This window comes from Diplotaxodon limnothrissa, linkage group LG6 (genome assembly GCF_057381915.1).
Source record: "Diplotaxodon limnothrissa isolate DT_005_m linkage group LG6, D_limnothrissa_male_GT1.1, whole genome shotgun sequence".
Classification (NCBI taxonomy): Eukaryota; Metazoa; Chordata; class Actinopteri; order Cichliformes; family Cichlidae; genus Diplotaxodon; species Diplotaxodon limnothrissa.
The window spans coordinates 30,485,608-30,505,823 of NC_140601.1; the positions used below are offsets into that span (position 1 = coordinate 30,485,608).

General features: G+C 42.0%; 1 protein-coding gene across 7 annotated transcripts in view; it reads left to right on the forward strand.

The window, feature by feature from the left end:
- Positions 1-20,216, forward strand: part of prkcaa (protein kinase C, alpha, a) — a 145,686-nt gene that overhangs the window by 120,603 nt on the left and 4,867 nt on the right. For 3 of the 7 annotated variants that reach the window (XM_085354988.1, XM_085354990.1, XM_085354986.1), the window contains 4 exons: positions 999-1,079; positions 4,199-4,306; positions 11,094-11,234; positions 14,293-14,313. In XM_085354988.1, the coding sequence (XP_085211114.1) occupies positions 999-1,079; positions 4,199-4,306; positions 11,094-11,234; positions 14,293-14,313 (351 nt within the window). Of the gene's footprint in view, positions 1-998; positions 1,381-4,198; positions 4,307-11,093; positions 11,235-14,292; positions 14,314-20,216 lie in introns of those variants that run through there. The other 4 variants (XM_085354987.1, XM_085354989.1, XM_085354992.1 and 1 more) reach the window with 2 other exon arrangements.

Here is a 20,216-nt window from a genome sequence, read left to right on the forward strand (position 1 = left end):
CATCGTTGTATTAAAACTGCTCTTGTAGCTCTGAGCGTGTCTTATAAATTGGCGTACGAATACTGCTGTGTAATTCCTTATCAGCTTCTGTCCCACGCGCCCTGTGCTCCCTTCTTGTCACAAGATATGAGCTTCCTATCGTCTTTGTTCAGCCGTAGCAAAAAATAATTTGATTGTTGCAGGTGATTTAAAATGTAGGCGACTCAGGGTTCATGCAGCTTTTATGGCTGTGATCATATTCTTGCTTTAAACTTTACCTTGTCTCTGTCTAATTATGGTACAAAGAGGAAAACAAGTAGACATCCAGTCTTTGAGCTTTTGATTTATTAGTAATTATTTTAAAAGCTGCTGTCAAACTTTATATGTATGTAGGTAGAATTTTAACAGGAATTCAGTTTGTCCTTTTTCTTTACTGCCCAGCATCTCATCAAGGATATTCTGAAAGTGCCCTTTGTGAAAAATATGTAAAAATGTAGATGAGAATTTGAGTCGTTTTGTATAGCAATAAAATATATTTAGAGAATATTTAATAGGCTGCTGCAATGCTGTGATCTAGGTTATCATGCTTAATGATATTTTTCTTACTCTCAAACTTAATTTTTTTTTTTTACAAAAATAAATATTTTACCAAGATGGACGAACTTAAATACCTCATCTTCTTAAAGTATAGCTGAAAATATTTGGCTGTAGAGCCTTTTATTACAGATTGTGATCAAAAATGTGGATTCAAAGTTAAGAGTATTTATAAAATTCTTCCAGCAGAAAGAATCAAATGTTATAAAAATGTGAAATTCTATCTGATAAATTTTAAACTGTGACTGAGTGACAAGGTTGAGGTTTAGTATAGAGTAAACTTCAGGGTTACAAATCTTATCCGTGCAGTTGAAAAACAGCAGGTCAGTGTTTGTCTTTGGTCTATTTTTTTAATTTTTTTAAACAGAGACTTCTTGTTTAAATTAAACTGAGCTAAACTTTTTGCTATTGTTTTTCCTCCACAGATCATAGCATATCAGCCATACGGTCGCTCTGTAGACTGGTGGGCATATGGAGTTCTGCTCTATGAAATGCTTGCAGGACAGGTAAGTGGTACAAACCCACATACACCTCCACAATGGAACTTTGCTGTCTACAGAAAATGCTAACACCTTCACACAGAAACAAGGTTTCTCACAGATTGCTCACACCTACATTTTTCCCACATATCTTAGAAGCAGCACGGCTCTGCTGGTGCCTAAATGAATTCAGATGGTGATGCTTAGTAAAGATCTCAACGCCAGATCATCATAAACACGTGGTATATTAATATAGACACCTTTTAATGTATTAGGTTTAGTTTTAGAGTCATACAGTGGGGCAAAAAAGTATTTAGTCAGCCACCGATTGTGCAAGTTCCCCCACCTAAAATGATGACAGAGGTCAGTAATTTGCACCAGAGGTACACTTCAACTGTGAGAGACAGAATGTGAAAAAAAAAATCCATGAATCCACATGGTAGGATTTGTAAAGAATTTATTCGTAAATCAGGGTGGAAAATAAGTATTTGGTCAATAACAAAAATACAACTCAATACTTTGTAACATAACCTTTGTTGGCAATAACAGAGGTCAAACGTTTACTATAGGTCTTTACCAGGTTTGCACACACAGTAGCTGGTATTTTGGCCCATTCCTCCATGCAGATCTTCTCGAGAGCAGTGATGTTTTGGGGCTGTCGCCGAGCAACACGGACTTTCAACTCCCGCCACAGATTTTCTATGGGGTTGAGGTCTGGAGACTGGCTAGGCCACTCCAGGACTTTCAAATGCTTCTTATGGAGCCACTCCTTTGTTGCCCGGGCGGTGTGTTTTGGATCATTGTCATGTTGGAAGACCCAGCCTCGTTTCATCTTCAAAGTTCTCACTGATGGAAGGAGGTTTTGGCTCAAAATCTCACGATACATGGCCCCATTCATTCTGTCCTTAACACGGATCAGTCGTCCTGTCCCCTTGGCAGAAAAACAGCCCCATAGCATGATGTTTCCACCCCCATGCTTCACAGTAGGTATGGTGTTCTTGGGATGCAACTCAGTATTCTTCGTCCTCCAAACACGACGAGTTGAGTTTATACCAAAAAGTTCTACTTTGGTTTCATCTGACCACATGACATTCTCCCAATCCTCTGCTGTATCATCCATGTGCTCTCTGGCAAACTTCAGACGGGCCTGGACATGCACTGGCTTCAGCAGCGGAACACGTCTGGCACTGCGGGATTCGATTCCCTGCCGTTGTAGTGTGTTACTGATGGTGACCTTTGTTACTTTGGTCCCAGCTCTCTGCAGGTCATTCACCAGGTCCCCCCGTGTGGTTCTGGGATCTTTGCTCACCGTTCTCATGATCATTTTGACCCCACGGGATGAGATCTTGCGTGGAGCCCCAGATCGAGGGAGATTATCAGCGGTCTTGTATGTCTTCCATTTTCTGATGATTGCTCCCACAGTTGATTTTTTCACACCAAGCTGCTTGCCTATTGTAGATTCACTCTTCCCAGTCTGGTGCAGGTCTACAATACTTTTCCTGGTGTCCTTCGAAAGCTCTTTGGTCTTGGCCATGGCGGAGTTTGGAGTCTGACTGTTTGAGGCTGTGGACAGGTGTCTTTTATACAGATGATGAGTTCAAACAGGTGCCATTCATACAGGTAACGAGTGGGGGACAGAAAAGCTTCTTACAGAAGACGTTACAGGTCTGTGAGAGCCAGAGATTTTCCTTGTTTGAGGTGACCAAATACTTATTTTCCACCCTAATTTACGAATAAATTCTTTACAAATCCTACCATGTGAATTCATGGATTTTTTTTTTTCACATTCTGTCTCTCACAGTTGCAGTGTACCTCTGGTGCAAATTACTGACCTCTGTCATCATTTTAAGTGGGGGAACTTGCACAATCGGTGGCTGACTAAATACTTTTTTGCCCCACTGTATATAAATCTCTTTACGCAGTCACAATATTATGGCTTACCGTCCTTTTGTGAACAATAACTCAAATCCTAATAACATAAAACATCACATTTTTAGAGTGAAAAAGTATTTTGACACAATTCTACTCTTAAACAACACTGGTTGGTTCAAGTCTTCTTATAGTGAGCTTGTTTGTTTTACAGTACTACTGTTCTTGTTTATTTATGGATGCAGCATGGTGTGCTGCGAGGAGACATGAGTCAATATTCTTCAGGTGAACACATCAATAACATGTTGGCTGGTACAGAAGTGCTTCTTTTAGAATAAGTGCAAGTCAAGAGAAAGTGGACATGAAGCTTTCTGAGGAGGTTTTCATGTACTGCATCTGGAGTTACTAGTTAAGACTTTCTCTTTCCTTCAAATTATAATTTGTGTGCAAGCTAGGCCAGTAAAATATTCTAACTTGACCCAACTTTTTTGACCCCTGATGTGTTTGGGAAGCTTAATTATCTACTGTTATGCTAATATAGCATCAGTCTGAAAATGATAATGGTCCACACATTGGTTAAATTGTTTTAACTTAATACACTGTTTATTAATATATATAACAATTCATAGTGTCATAGTCATCAACGAATCAGTACAAAAATGACTTTAAATCACTTTAAGACATTATTGAGTCAAAGTGAAGCATCTTTAAAAAGGCCCAGAGTAAATGCAAAAGCATAATTGTATTGTTTACGTTAATCTAATTAGCTCAGAGAGCAAGTGGCTGTTAAACAATTAACAAAGACTTTATTCAGACGTTCCCTTCCTCTGTCCCTGCCTTGTGTGAAATTGGGTAAAGGGGGCATGACGCAGACAGGCTACCTCTAGTCGAAGAGGCCAGCGGAGTGGAAATGACGAATAATTCATTTTATGGACTGTCAAAACACCCACATTATGGTTACTGATGATAACAACTCAGTGAGCAGGGGAAGAGAGCTGGGTCATCCACTCCATTTTTCCCTGCAAGGTCTTCCTATGAAACTTATTCTCCACTAATAATATTTTTTCATATCTTTATTGTTCTTGTTGTCTTTATTTGTACGTAGCTCTGTTCAGTTGAACTGTTTTTTTCTGCTCTCTTTTTATTCATAAGAGAAAACTGTTGAGTTTACTTGTCTATAAAAGAAAGTACAAACCGCAAATGTTTAGAGAGCAGCAACCATTTATTTATATGTTGTGTGTCCTAACACACTTAGTGTTGTCTTTTTTGACTCACAGCCTCCATTTGATGGTGAAGATGAGGATGAGTTGTTCCAGTCCATTATGGAGCACAATGTGTCCTACCCCAAGTCGATGTCCAAAGAAGCTGTCTCTATCTGCAAAGGGGTGGGTGAACTTGACAATGAAACATGATTTGCCATTCATCAGTTTTTGTGGTTTTAGCAGAAAGTCAGAAATATGTCAGTTGAGTTAAGTTTTATTTATATAGTGCCAATGTACAAGGCACTTTATATTGCAAGGAAAAGACCCTACAATAGTAGAAAGAAACCCACAGCATATGGATGACCCCCTGGGCGACAACACGTGCTAAGAGTGGGGAAAAAACTCTCTTGTAAAGGAACAAAATGACCAGTTTGGGTAAGAGGGAAAGGACAGCTGAGGATATATGAGTCCGTTTGGTACTAAAGAAAAAAACCACAACTGTCGTTGTTTTTTAATTTTTGCTTTTAAACACATTCATAAAAACTCATTCAACTAAACATTCAATGTGAGAGACGTTTATTCTCCTGTTTGGAACTGTTTCTTCTGAGAAGCTTTCACACTTTCCCTGACGAAGCTCTGCAGCCTTCACTCTCTTCACTGAGGCTAACATAAATGAACCTCCTGGAAGAGGGCTAAAAGCTCTTACTGCTACTTCAGGTTTTGAAGAGCATTATTCGTCACTGACCATGAGAAGTAAAGCTTAATTTTGCAGGAAGAATGAAACGTGGTCTCTTTTAAATACTGTCCGGGAACTCATCTAAAAGTCCCTTTCTTCTTCCCACTCAGTCCCCACGTCTATGGCCTATATATTATTAAAATACTGAAGAGGAATTCTAGTGGATCATTCAATATACTCATCACAAGTCAGACTGTATCACCAGGCTCATGTGCACTTGTTCCACTGGGTATGACTGTATGGAAAAAGTGTACTGTCAGACTGAATTCCCTCTTGAGCTGGTTCGTCTGTGGTGTAAATTATTCAGGGGTCCTTTTGGTCTCATCAATTTTGAAAAACAGTGAATGTTTCTAATTTACAGCCAAGGTTATCATGCATCAGGAAGCATGCTTACACACTAACACTAAAGGGTGCAGTGCCAAGAAAATGTAATAATCCCTCCCTGATTTCTTAACTTTTGCATATTTGTCACGCTCACATATTTCAGATCATCAGACACATTTTAATATTAGAATGATATTTGTGTGTGGGGAGGATTCTGTGGAGCTGGATTTGTGGAAAGGTTGGAGTCCTGTTATGTCTGACATGAAACTAACACAGTGTTTTATAAAAAGAACGTCATACCAAGAGTCAAACATGGTGGTGGTAGTGTGATGGTTTGGGATGCTTTGCTGCTTTGGGACGATTTACTGTAACTGATGGAACCATGAATTCTGCTCTCTAGCAGAAAATCCTGAAGGAGAATGTCTGTCCATCAGTTCATGGACTTAAATCAGATTGCGATGCTTTGGCATCTCCTTAAACAGGGTGTTCATGCTTGAAAAACCTCCAGTGTGGTTGAATTACAACAATTCTGCATAGAAGAGTTTGCAAAAATGTCTCCACAGTGAGATGAAAGACTCATTTCTAGTTATTGCAAACCTTTATTTGCTGTTTCAGCTCCCAAGGGTTCCAAAACCAGTTATTAGGTTTAGCAGGGAATTACTTTTTATACCGGGACATGTAGGTTTGGATAGATTTTCTTTTTCTCTCCCCTAAATTAAATCATCATTTAAAAACTGTCTTTTGTACTTACTCAGGTTACCTCTGTCTAATAAATAAAATATGAATGATGATCTGGTACATATAAGGGTGACAAATATGCAACAAACTAAGAAATCAGTAAGGGGGCACAGAATAAAGACTCTAGAGAGACTTTTCCTCTTTTTCTGTCAGCCTGCCATAAATACTGAGCTGTCTAATTTCAGACCAATTTTTCTACAAGTACATTTGTTAGGATGTTTTTCTTTTGTATTAGGAGTGTTTCACATTTCTCTGCATCTCTGGTACACATATTTCAAAATAATGTTACTAGGAAATGTAACTTGAGACAATGTACAGTGTTAGTATTTTAATGGAGATGTCTAACATGTGGAGCAGAGTTTAGTATTTGTTGTGTTGGCTCATTACTGGCCTTGTTGGTCACTGACCTCACAGAATGCACTAACCAGGACTGTTAGCAAGTCTGTTTCAGCAGTTATTGGCAAATAGCTTCTGGATTCCACAGAGGGGAAGTAAGTGGTACATAGGGTCAGTGCAAGTCAAGCAAGAAAAAATAGTGGGTTATTAATATTGTGTGCCTAATTTTATTTTAGCACAAGAATGTTTGACAGCAATGACATCATAAAAAGAGTTTCTAGGACACTGAATTAAATGAAAACAGTGAAAATCTGAGTGAGCTATAGTTTATTCAATCAGGGAATAAACAAGAAGGCAAAACATGCACATTAATTGGACCTTAGATGTAAAGAAATACATGTTTTTTTTGAGGACGACCTGAATTTTATGTACATTGCATATGACAGTTAATAGATATCTATGAAATCAAAATTGGTCAGTAAAATTATATTTAAAAACTCATTTTATTTGTTATACTTGGAAGGTGTTGAGAAACAGAACCGCACACATTTATGTTTTTGTGAGCCTACAGTGAATTTAATAGTGAAAGTGGCAGTAGTTTTATTTCTGTCCAGAGGCTATGCAAAGTCAATGAGCTGTGCATTAATACGCTTTGTCTCCCTGTCTCTCCCTCGACTCCACTTGTGTCTCTTTGTCCTCCTCTGTCCTTTCTCCTTTATTTTTCTTAGCTTTGTGTATGTGTGGGTTTGCACACAAAAGTATAATACAAATTCTATGGGGACTTAACTCTGTTTGCAGTCGTATTTTGGGCTCCTGTCTTCCTTTCTGCCTTTGAAAAAGACTTGGTTTAAGTTTACTCTGAATTAGATAAGTAGTACTAATGGTTAAGTGTAAGGTAGGTTTACTGGAATTTAGTGGCAGCCAGTGTATTGTCCTCTGAAGTGGAAGAAGCAGAAATATGTGCCTGTACTAGTCTTAGCCCGACTCCCTGTCCCTGTTGGGCAGGGCGTCTGCGATTTTTCTCACTGGATATATATAAATATATATATATATATATATATATATATATATATATATATATATATATATATATATATATATATATATATATATATATATTGCTTGACAGCAGCCCAATCCAATGATGTAAGTCAGAAAAAGCTAGGTAAAAAAAAAAAAGATAGATTTAGGTTAAAAAGGTAACAGGAATGCTATTTTAAATGTAGAAGGTATTTATCTGGATGTACAGTAGTCTCAGTAGATCAAATGTTCACGAGGCCTGCAGGATACTTCCTGGTTTTTAAAGGATCATGATTATGATAGAGTTTCCTGCCCCATCATGCCCTTTCTTTTTGAATCGCTCCAAATTCTCCTTTTCTCACTTTTCTTCTCGATTCTCAACTGCCTCGCCCCTGCTGCCCAATCCGTCAGATCTTAACTATTTTATGTTCTCAGCAGGAACAGCAGGGTGGTGTCAAGGTTATGTAAACTTTTGGAAAACGTGCAGCTAAACTGTTTGCTGCCAGTTCATGATGTGGTGAAGTTTTTGAAGTTTGAGTGTTAACAGTTGGCAGACAGGATGATCAAAGGCTTCCTCTGAAATGTCAACACTAGACTTGCAGTTTTCTGATGGTAATTTTCACATCACACTTATGCAAAGTTATTCGAGTGCTCAAGATCCAGAACAAGTTTGAGTGTTTGATACTGTGGTGAGCCAGCAGCCGATTTCAAGTACATTTCAGCAGGATTGCAGCAGGATGCTTTCTTGGTGTCACCGACAGTCCTGTAAAAGGCTGCAAAGGACTTTTTCTTCCTTGTCAACAGCTGTCTGGTGCACTCTGCCAGCTGAATGCATGCCATTAGTTCAGATGTGACCGAGCCCACAGCCTTAAGGGACTTGCAGAAAGGAAACCGACTGACTCCTCAGGACTTGCCTGACCCTCTGCAGGTACTTGGTGGTTGCAGCCTTTCTAGCGGCCTCTTCATGGTTCCCATTCGCCTGCGGGATCCCAAGGTACTTGTAACTGTCCTCTATGTCTGCAATGTTGCCTTCTGGTAGTTCAATCCCCTCAGTTCTGACTACCTTCCCTCTCTTTGTTACCATCCGACTACACTTCTCCAGTCCGAACGACATTCCAATGTCATTGCTGTATATCCTGGTAGTGTGGATCAGTGAATCGATGTCTCGTTCACTCTTGGCATACAGCTTGATGTCATCCATGTACAGGAGGTGGCTGACAACTGCTCCGTTCCGTAGTCGGTATTGTTAATGATCTCACTGAGGGGGTTCAGGCCTATGCAGAACAGCAGTGGGGACAGAGCATCTCCTTGGTAGATCCCGCACTTGATGGTGACTTGTGCTATGGGCTTGGAGTTGGCCTCTAGTGTTGTACGCCACATCCCCATTGAGTTCCTGATGAAGGCTCTTAGGGTCCCATTGATCTTGTACAATTCTAAGCATTCCAGTATCCAGCTGTGGGGCATTGAGTCATAGGCCTTCTTGTAATCAATCCAGGCAGTGCACAGGTTGGTCAGTCTGGTCTTGCAGTCTCGGCTGACTGTTCTGTCTACCAGTAGCTGGTGTTTTGCGCTGCTGGTATTCTTGCCAGTCCCTTTCTGTGCCCCACTCATGTATTGACCCATGTGCCTGTTCATCTTAGCCGATATGATGCCTGACAGGAGCTTCCATGTAGTACTGAGGCAGGTTATTGGTCGGTAGTTGGAGGGGACCGGTCCCTTCTTGGGGTCCTTGGGGACCGTTCGACCTTCGGTTAGCCATTCCGAGTGTCTCTCGTTAACTAGCAGCTGGTTCATTTGTGCTGCCAGACGCTCGTGGAGTGCAGTCAGCTTCTTCAGCCAGTAGGCGTGAACCATGTCGGGCCCTGGTGCTGTCCAACTCTTCATACTGGAGACCCTTTCTTGGATATCTGCCACTGTGATGGTTACTGGACCCTGTTCAGGGAGGTCGCTATGGTCTGCCCTCAAATCCACTAGCCACTGAGCATTGCCGTTATGGGTTGCGTCCTTCTCCTATATGCTCTTCCAGTATTGCTCCGTCTCCAGCCTTGGTGGTGCTGTTCTCTTATTGTTCCCTTGCCACTGAGAGTACAGTAGAGTTCTGTGGAGAACAGCTGGTTTATTCTCCTGCCTTCTATCTCTCTGGTGTACCTCCTCAAGCGGTTGGCCAAGGCTGTGAGTCTTTGCTTGGCAGTTTGCTGTATTTCTTATGCACCTTCTTTGTCGCACCTTTCTGTATCTCCGTTAGTTGGCTAACCTCCCTCCGTGCTACTTTGATCTTGCCCTCTAGCCTCCTTCTCCATGGAGGGTACTGCCCCTTGTGGCTGTTCAACTTGTAGCCAAGCATCTCACTGATCACTGCTGCCGTATTGTAGATCAGCTTGTTAGTGTCGGTAATCGTGGTTGTAGGTATCGTCCGTAGTGCTGCATTAACATCATCTAGCAGACCTTCTGAGGGTACTTCACATAATCTTGGTAACCGGCTACGGGGGATCCAGGTTTCAAGCCTGGCCATGATCCTATTTTTCAGGTCAGTTCCTCTCGCACTCAACGATCCTTCTCCTATCGCACTTGGGGCTATGTACCCAATCTCGGGTGGGGGTGATGATATCTCCCCTCCTGACTCCTCCTTGCCGTAGCATTTGTGTTGTACCTCATCAATCTCTAGCTGTGAGAGCAGTCCCTTCTTTCGAATGTTGGAACACTGAGCTACTAGTTGTTTCGCCGTCATTGTGGATGTTGGGTATCGAAGAATCCATAGGTCCATATATATATATATATATATATATATATATATATATATATATATATATATATATATATATATATACCATTTACAGAAGCACACCCTGCACAAAAATACCAAAGCAATGAGATCAATGTAAGCATTTAACTCAGATTTTTCATTCATTGTCGTTAATTTATCCAGGTGAAAAGTCTTGAGATCTAAATCTCATTTCCAAGAGAGACCTGGACAGCAGGGCAGCAAAAGTTATAACAAATACATAGTGTTTTTTCTTTGGAGTGTTAATACCGAACTCCACCAGGTTCTGCATCCATCTCCAAATGAGCACTTTGCTTTCTGTTGCACTTCAGTCAGGGCAAATCACCAAACTGTAACGAGAGAGCAGGTGCAAAATGTGTTTGTAAAACATACTCTAGTAATATTCCAGATACACATACACACATAACAATTTATATTCCATTATGAGTCTTGCTTCTGTGCATTTCAAATATTTGGCCTGCATATTTCCCACTGGTACGGTGGCTCTAATTTTGTAGTCAGCAAGAAGGTAAAGGCAACTGAAAAGTCAGGAAAGAAACATTTAAGTTTCTTGTCATTTCCAGCACATTATTTGAACATTTATTTTTAACTAATGCCAGTGGCCTTCTGCTTAATTTAAAACAAGGACAGGTTGTTTGGTGGTTTTGCTTCCTTTGGGTCCCTGCATCTTGTTTTACTTTTTAACAAAGTCGTCGCTCGATGTGCGATTAGAAGTGGCAGCGGTTCTCTGAAGGCAGAGCATGCAGCGGGAGAGAGGAAAAAACCCCAATGATATCACTCTTTTTAAGACCCATCTGTTTAGCTGTCATTTGGTCACCTAGTAAAGAGGTGGAGTCACATTATGAAACATGGAACACAGCAGTGAAAGAACTGAGCTGGAAGTTTAGTTCAGAGAGATAAAACGAGTGTTTACCAGTGTTTCAGGATCTTCAGTGCTCCACAATATTAAAATAAATCTTTATTATCATTATTATTATTATTATTATCCTTAATCTAACTGTATTTTTTTTGTGCGTGTGTGTGGCCATGAGCAGTTGATGACTAAACACCCATCCAAACGTCTGGGCTGTGGCGCTGAGGGAGAGAGGGACATCAGAGAACACGCCTTCTTCAGACGCATCGATTGGGAACGTCTCGAGAACAGAGAGATACAGCCCCCCTTTAAGCCTAAAGTGGTAAGTCTTAAAGCACACATAGGCTACATGTATGGAATTACTGTAACCAAGGTTAAGATAATTGGTAGCTTTCCGAGATAACTTTAACTTTCATTAAAATAAGGCCGGCAGCGTTTATCTGTCAGTCATTTTAAGTATGCTGGTCATCAGTATTTCATCCTACTCACTGCACACAGCACTGCAGTTTGCATCATGCACCACAATGGAAAAATTAGAACCCCTTTTCTTTTATCATATAACTGTTATTTATGCATTTATTATTATTTTTTTTGTATTATCTGTCAGTAATTTAAATCCTTCTAACAACGGGCCCTCTTTGTGTCATACTGTTTTCTCTCACACACGTTTCAATGCTTGATGCAGTTTAGAGGTTGGAAGGGAGACTATACTTGAATACCTATAGAAACATTTATATCCTGTTAACATTATTATTAATTCATAATAAAAAGTGGCTTCAGGTGATCTCCTCTCGGTCTTAAGCACATGTAAACACATGCAAACAAGACAAGTAGATAAATACAACCTTGTGAACTGCATATATCTATAAAGAACAGATGTGCTTATCTCAACATGACAAATCTGTTATGGCAAGGCATCTAATAGCCCTCTGCTGTGTTCTCTACTCCCTGGGGGACTATCTGTTCTTGGCTGTTTGTTTACGAACTTCTGTCTCAGCCTTCAGTCAGATTTGTCTCAATACGCACAAAAACTCAAGAGTTACTGGTTAAAACTTATTAGATTACTGTACACAACCAGAGTAATGCATCTTCACGATGCCTCATACTTTATATCTATTGGCTGATTGCTGTATGAATTTATATGTTCACAAATTTTGTCTTAGATTTGCAGTATTCAGACGTTCATTACTTGGTGTTTTTCAAATGGTGGATAATGTCAGAAAATAATCTAGACAAAGTTATATTTTATGAAGTATTAAACACCCAAATATAGGAGATCCAGCGACGCTAAATGAGATTTATATATAAGTTTATCTGTGGATCAAAAACTATATAGACACAAGTACAGACAAAGCAATTTCAGATTATCCTTATCTATGCAAGCCACACAGTGTGCTTACTTTCCTAAGGGGTTCATTAGCATTTGATCCATTCTCTTTTAAAGCTCTACAAAGGCCCTCCAAACAGTATTTCTTGATTGTGTTATAAAACGCACCATAAAGATTTTCTTCACCCAAAAAATTAACATCATGTCACATGACATGAGTTAATGTTTATTTAAGGATTTTGTAAAGTTTATATTAAACAGATTCATTCCTGTGAAGGAGAAATGACGGAAAACTCCCAGATGACCCCTCCTTTCTGGTCTTTCCCCATCTGCTTTATTTATCCACACACACACGCACACACACTCTCCACCAGCCATTCTGTCATGTTGTGTTTGGCTCTTTAGCAGCCAGATATCAAAAACTCTTTGACCAACTTGGTTAAAAGTATACCTGGGAGTATACCTTGGAAGTTTGTTCAGAGAATTACAAATTCAGCTGCCTCCTTGGCTGCTGAATTTGCAAGAGGGCATATGATGACAATGTTTTAATTAGTTGTCATGCACCTTTTAAAACCGCCAACGAAATGCCCTCTGGTATTTCTAAAACCATATCTCCATTAAGAAGTAAATGGCCTGTATTTGTATAGCGCTTTACTTAGTCCCTATGGACCCCAAAGCACATACACTACATTCAGTCATCCACCCATTCACACACTGGTGATGGCAAGCTACACTGTAGCCACAGCTGCCCTGGGGCGTACTGACAGAGGTGAAGCTGCCGGACACTGGCGCCACCAGGCCCTCTGACCACCACCAGTAGGCAACGGGTGAAGTGTCTTGCCCAAGGACACAACGACAGAGACTGTCAGAGCCGGGGCTTAAACCGGCAACCTTCCAATTACAAGACGAACTGCCAACTCTTGAGCCACGATCGCCCCTAAATTAAGCATAAGTGCTATAGCACCTTGTGAAAAAGATGACAAGCAAGTCAGTGTGACTGCTTCCTGCCTCACAGCTTACTTTAAGTCTCAGAGGCACGAATCGGCATAGTTACAACAGGTAAGTTGGAAAACATCGTTTATTCAGGTAAATCCATCACTGAAGAGGAGTACTGTTTACACAACATTGTGATGTCATGGTGTTCTCACTTATTTGCTCTGTCTGTTAATGTGTGCAAAAGTGAGCATTAGGATCTGACTGTGATACAGTCTCACTTTAATACACATTAATACTTGTCATTATCCTTGCCTCTGGTGGAAGATTTACTTTATTGCAACAATTTTTTTTTCCATCAGTAAAAGATTTGATTAAATGCAGTTACTTACTGCACGCTCTTGTATTCTTATATAACTCAGCAGATATTGCATGACCACAACACATTCACACATCAACAACAAGGGATCGAATGGTTTATAATGTGCAGTAAAATAGCTGATCTAATGTGACTGCAGTCCATTGTAACCCATTAATGGTGATTGACAGTGGTAGGAATGTCTATTAAGAATTTAAAACACAAGATGGAGAGCCTTACCACTGGAGTAATCTACTACCCACTCAAGAACTCAGTGTCATAAACATAGTGGGAGGAAATCAGTCTTAGAGTTTCGTAACAGCAGATCCAGGCTCAGAACTGTACAGCGTTGTATGTCTCACAGTAAATACCTAATTATTGGCTTGGGACAATTAATAGAACTGTTACATTAAATATAGCCTGAAGTCACTCTGATTTCCAGTGAGCCATGTGAAATTTGATACAGCTTTAACATAATGCTCATTTGTCTTGTTAAACCAAGCTGTAGGCGTAAGCTGCAAATGACATGTGCTTTGTCAACAATTGGTTATTTCAGAGTCAGATCTCAGTGTATAGTTATAAAGAGCACACATTTTGCAGCACATCAATCATGTAGAGCACATATGTTTGCAGATTTCAATATAGACTGCATTTCTTTAAACAAAAAAATATATATAGTAGGTCACTTAGTGCTCTATATGTGTGTGTGCCTGTATCCATTACATATTCATTTTGTAGTTTTCTTCTGTTTCAACCCTCAAGGGCTCCAGTTCTTCTAATAAGGTGAATCCTGACCTCTTCCATGTAGTTTTCTGCTGAGTGTGCTGGGTTTTCCTGAAAATGCTTTGCGTTTGTATGTGCGGGTAAATGTATGTGTGGAGGAAGTGTAAATATAAAAGGTTAAAGGAGATTAAGGACAAACAGAGGTGGAATCATTCCTTGCATTTACGCCTTGTCTCTGCGTTCGTTTGCTGCACAAGCCTGCAAGTTTGTTGCCGCGTAGGGGGTGGTAATCAATATCGTAGGGAGAAAGAAAGGTCTCTGTGAAGTTGAAGGCAGGTAAAAGCATGCAAATGTCCATGCTCTTGGCATAGTGCATGTTTGCATGGATCTAATAGGTGCAGAGAAGTTGGAAAGATGACAGAGGTGGAAAGATAATAATTAACATTTTTGAATGCTCCCTGCAGCCATGTAAAGACACTTATGGTCTATCATGTCCATCTCGCTGTGCCATTTAATACAATGTTGTTTCTGATTTCATACATCTCCTTCTCACAACTTACCAAATATGTTCCTGTCTTTTTAATCCACTCCTCTTCTTTCTTTTCTCCCTGTGCATCTTTCCTTGCTCAATCTCACTTCATCCGCCTTATGACAGCTTCGGAATTGCAATCAATACACTAGCTGCACCCAGCTGGGAGACTTTTACCATCTGTATCTATTGGACCGGGTGTCAGATAGCATGAGGGACATTGTCTGTGCAGTAGAATGATTGTCATGGCAGGCTCACTTAGCGTTGATCCACTGTTCCATTATTGTGCTGAATGCTGTGACCGTTCAACTGTGTACTGCAGGTAGCAGACACACAATTAAATGCCAGCAACATTCAGCTAACTGTGTTGGTATTTGCTATGAAACCAGGCCGATTTCTTCAGAGTACAAGACACTTGATGCCCACACGTTTGACGCCTACTTGTGGATGGCCGATAGTGTTTATGTCAAAAAGAAGTAGGTCAAAGCTGCTGATTGATAGTAAATGAAGGCAAGGATGCAGGGCAAGACAGAGTGGGAGGACTTAGTCACTGCACAGAAGTCTTGGAACATTGGAACGTTGAAGGAAGGGATGTGCATGGCTCATAGGATGCACGCACAGGCACACACACTGAGAAAATGATGGCAATATGGGTGATTTTTGAGTCACTGTGGCTTTGGGAAATAAGAGGCAAACACCGTTGCCTTTTGCTGAGGATATGAGCCTTTCCTCTTGTTTTTTTGTTGTTCATTTTGAAGTTTTATTTATTATGTGTTTTTGATTTGAGGTCAAGAGAAATCGACTCTTTATCACATTTTCTGTAAAATCTTTGAACTTATTGGTTTCCCATCAAACACGGTTTATCTGTCACGGACCAAATTTGTAACTACAACACTGCAATATCTTATAGTCAAAAGACGTATTTAAAGAAATATTTTGGGTTGGGTTTTTACAAGTTGAATTCATTGGAGCACAGCCAGTATGCAGTTTGCAATACAAACTTTTGATTTCATCTCTCTTTTATCTTTCTGCACCAGTAATCACAGGCTTCAGCTGTACTTTGCAATTTAGTCACATTATGGCCTTGTGAGAGCTAAAAAGCAAAGAAATTTCCCTACAGATAAGCTGTTCAGATCCAAAGCACATTTCTGGAAAACCTTTTCTTCCACACTTTGACTGATGTTCTCCCTTAAGTGGTTCGTTGATGTTGACAAACTGGCAACCCAACAAAGAAAACATAATGTTTGGAAGACGATGAGAACAGAGTGCTTCCCAGGCCGCTGGCTTCAGGGAGCTGAAGGTAGAGAAAAAAGAGGAAGAGAGAGTCTTGGCACAACTCTTAATGGAGGCAGGCACTCATTTGTCATCCTAAGTAGCTGAGTGTTCTTTTAATATGCTTGGGCACAGAGGCGTGCACGTCTGTATGTGTGCAGTGAGAGAGGGAGGGAGATTAAAGATGAGAGAAAGTAGGTCAAAAACCCATGTAGGACACTGTGTCACTATGTATGAGAGGATGTATCAGCAGCATCATAGCCTTGGTCTCACCCAATCAAGGTTGGTTGAATCACATAGTAAAAAATAGGAGTTGTAAGACCAGCCTTGTGCTTTTCCAGCAGAGCATGTTTGTGCGCCTAAAAAGTCACAAAAACACTAAGACCATGTTTCCAAGACAGTGGGTCAAAAGATAATCTTCTTTTTTTTTTGTTCTTTATTTTCCTATATTCAACATACAGAATATGGTATTTTCTCATCAAAGTCCTTTACTTGGAGTGTGACGATCTGACGCCAGGAGCTAAACTGTTTACTCAGCGCTTGGTGCTGCGAGGGGTAAAAACAACACTAACCACTGTCACAGTGGTTTCTGTTGACAAAAGGGGGGGAAAAAAGCTCACATATGCTTTACGTACACACTGGTTAGAGTATTGCTTGAGAGCAGAAGCCTCATGTCACAAGGAGTTTTGTGACCTAGAAAGGAACATCTTGGTGCTGGAGATTGTCGTTGGAGGTCAGAGTTAAAAATGTGCTGCTTCACTTCAGTGATGGATTGCCAGTGATGGATAGAAGAAGACAAGTGGGCAGCAGAGACGCAGCGGTGGAAGGATGCTAGCGATTACCCATCAGGTGCCCGCTGTGTGCGAAGCAGAAAATTCAGAGGCCCCCCACCACACACGCACACAGAGAGTCACATCTTGATGTGCGTCTTTGCCCTCTATCTACTCTGACAGGGTGGTGATGGCTTAGAGCGAATGTCACCTGTCAGTGACAACAGTCGCAATCAAAAACCTCACACACAAACACACGCCTCTTAGAAACAGCAGTGTCTTATGTTTTCATCGTATGTTGTGTTCACATCACCTGGCACGCTCTGTCTAGCCTCCTAAAAAAATAGTAAAGAGAAAATAAAAATAGAAATGTCTGCACCTTCATACTTGTGTGTGTTTACTTGACAAACAAAGACAGGCATACCTTAACACACACACATAAAAACAGAATTTCCTGTATGCACAGTGACAGTGATGTCAATTTAAGCATGCATAGACTTAGGCAGACAGCGTTATCTTGTTTGTGAATGGAATATAGGACAACAGCGAAAAAGGTCAGTTAGTCAAGAGTTTCAAATCCAGGTCACAGTCAGTCGTGGGCTTCAAATGCCCAGATACTAATAATTAAAACTGATTGAAAGGGGCTGAAAACAAGGGGAAGACAGTATATAGTGGCTGGCCAAGCTGAAATTGCTGGTGTTCAGTGGTCATAGCGTTTACAATCCAGAGAAGGGACAGATGCTGTGATGGTGGAGATTGATGTCTGCTAGGCTGTTTTGAAGTGATGGGTGAAGCACAAGTCAGTGCATGCCAAGAGGAGTTTGCTTAGCAGAGGACAAAATCAAGCTTAAGCTGTCACCACTTGACTAAGTAGCTGGATATAAACATATTTTATCTGAAAAGGTTTAGCAGGTTTCATTATTGTGTTATAAATACTCTCCAAACAAACAATTTTTACACACAAATTTACTTACTCATTAAATATTTTCCTTTTATTCAAACAGCCTTTTCAGTTTATTGCATCATTGATTGTTTTTGTATAACAGCAGAATTAAAGGCGCTGTGGTTGCTGTCATCCTTTTTTTCTCTTCATGTTCTGTGTTAGAGTCTCATGGAGTTTGGCAGAGTGTGTTATGCTATCAGTCAGCTGCAGAAGTAATAATTCGTGAATCGAGTATGAACATTTATCAAGTTGTTCACTAAGTTACTAGAGTATGAGCATATGTGTATTTGGGAATTTGTGCATCCACATAGATGAAGTCTGTGTGTGGGTGGACGAGTAAATGAGGATAGAGAAGGATTTTGTTTTCCTTTTTCCTTACTGAGGACAAGGAATAATCAATCTACTTTCATTAAACAAGATAATATTTTAAAATTATTCTAAAAAATTATCAATTTGTCTGATTTCTTTACCGTCTTGCCAACCCCAGCTGGGCTGGTTAAGAGAAACCTGGACACTGAGATTCACCCTTACACCCTTACCTAGGGCTAATTTAGTATGACAATGATTGTGGGAGAAAGCAGGAGTTTCTAAATGAAAACAGGGAGAACAGCCTACTAGGAGCTTTGAACCATGAGCCTGTGGGTTTTGAGGTGCAGTGCTAACCACTGTACCACCCTACGACCCTTGGCTTTCATTGTCATGATACGTTGTGTGGCAGGCAGGAGAAGGACCCAAGATGCAGATTCACAGACACGGGGATAAACTCAAAAACACAGCTTTATTGCTGGCCACGAGAAGCAATACAAAATAAACTAAAACTGGGAAAACTAAAGCATGAGATGTACAAGGAACCGAACCACGGGGAGAATAACACACAACATGAGGGAGAACGCGACGCCGAACAGAGGGAGACTCAGACAGAAATACACAGAGGGTAAACGAGGAAAGTGGGCACACACGGGGAACACAGGTGACACTGATAATCATAACGAGACAGGGCGGGGTGAACGGAACATGACATGTACAGGCACAGAGGTTCAGACAGGAGGAGAGAGAGCACGGGGAAACACAGACATAACGGGCTGGGGAAACATGAAACAACCACAAAGGGAGACGAGGGCTCATAAATACATAGAGGGCACACAGGGGGGAGAGAGAGCACGGGGAGAACTTAGACATAATGGGCAGGGGAAACATGGAATAAAACATAAGGAGAGACGAGGGCTCACAGATACACAGAGGGGCACACAGGGGGTAAAAGCCATGAAGGGAAAACACTTAGGGAACAACACAACAGGGCAACTCAGAAAACATGGCCTAAATAAGGAACGAAATACAAAAATACAAGGAACTAAGAATACTGGGCCCACATGGCCCAGGACCATGACATCACCCCCCCCCCCCCTAAAGGGCTGGCTCCCGACAGCCCAAACCCGAGAAACAAAAACAAAAACAGAAAACAACCCACCCAGGGCGGGAGGCGGGGGACCAGGACGGAGGGACCAGAACGGGAAACAAAACAAACAGAAAGCACAGGAGCACATGACCACAGTCAAAATAAAGTTCAGGGGGCCGACCCAGAGCCCACAGGCACAAGAGTTCACGGGTCACACGGTCGGGGGGCCGACCAGGCGGGTGGCACAGGTGACAGAGCTGGTCCGTAGGCCGGCCGTGCGGAAGGCAATGGCGGCGGCGACGAAGGAGACGACGGAGCAGTTCAGGGGGCCGGCCGCGCGGAAGGCAGCGGCGGCTCTCCAGTGTTAGGCGTGCTGGCCATGGCCCGGTGGGCACAGGACCAGACGAAGCACAGGCTGAAGACTCAGAGGCTGGGCCAGACGAGGACGAAGGCTCTGAGGCTGGGCCAGACGAGGACGAAGGCTCTGAGGCTGGGCCAGACGAGGACGAAGGCTCTGAGGCTGCAGCAGACGAGGACGAAGGCTCTGAGGCTGCAGCAGACGAAGCACAGGCCGGAGCTGCAGCAGACGAAGCACAGGCCGGAGCTGCAGCAGACGAAGCACAGGCCGGAGCTGCAGCAGACGAAGCACAGGCTGGACCAGGCGTAGCAGAAGGTGGCTGGATGGGCTCCTCGGGCCCTCCAGCTGATGTGGCATGGTGCTGGACGGGCTCCTTGGGCCCTCCAGCAGACGAGGCGTGAGGCCGGACGGGCTCCTCGGGCCCTCCAGCTGAGACAGGAGGCTGAACGGGCCCCTCGGACCCTCCAGCTGACGTGGCATGAGGCTGGTGCGGTTCTCCTGAACCCCCAGCTGACGAGGAAGGTTGCTGAACGGGCCCCTCGGACCCTCCAGCGGAGACAGGAGGCTGAACGGGCCCCTCGGACCCTCCAGCGGAGACAGGAGGCTGAACGGGCCCCTCGGACCCTCCAGCTGACGAGGTAGATGGCGGCGTGGGAGCCGCGGAGTCCTGGATGAGCTCATCCGAGCTCCCAGCA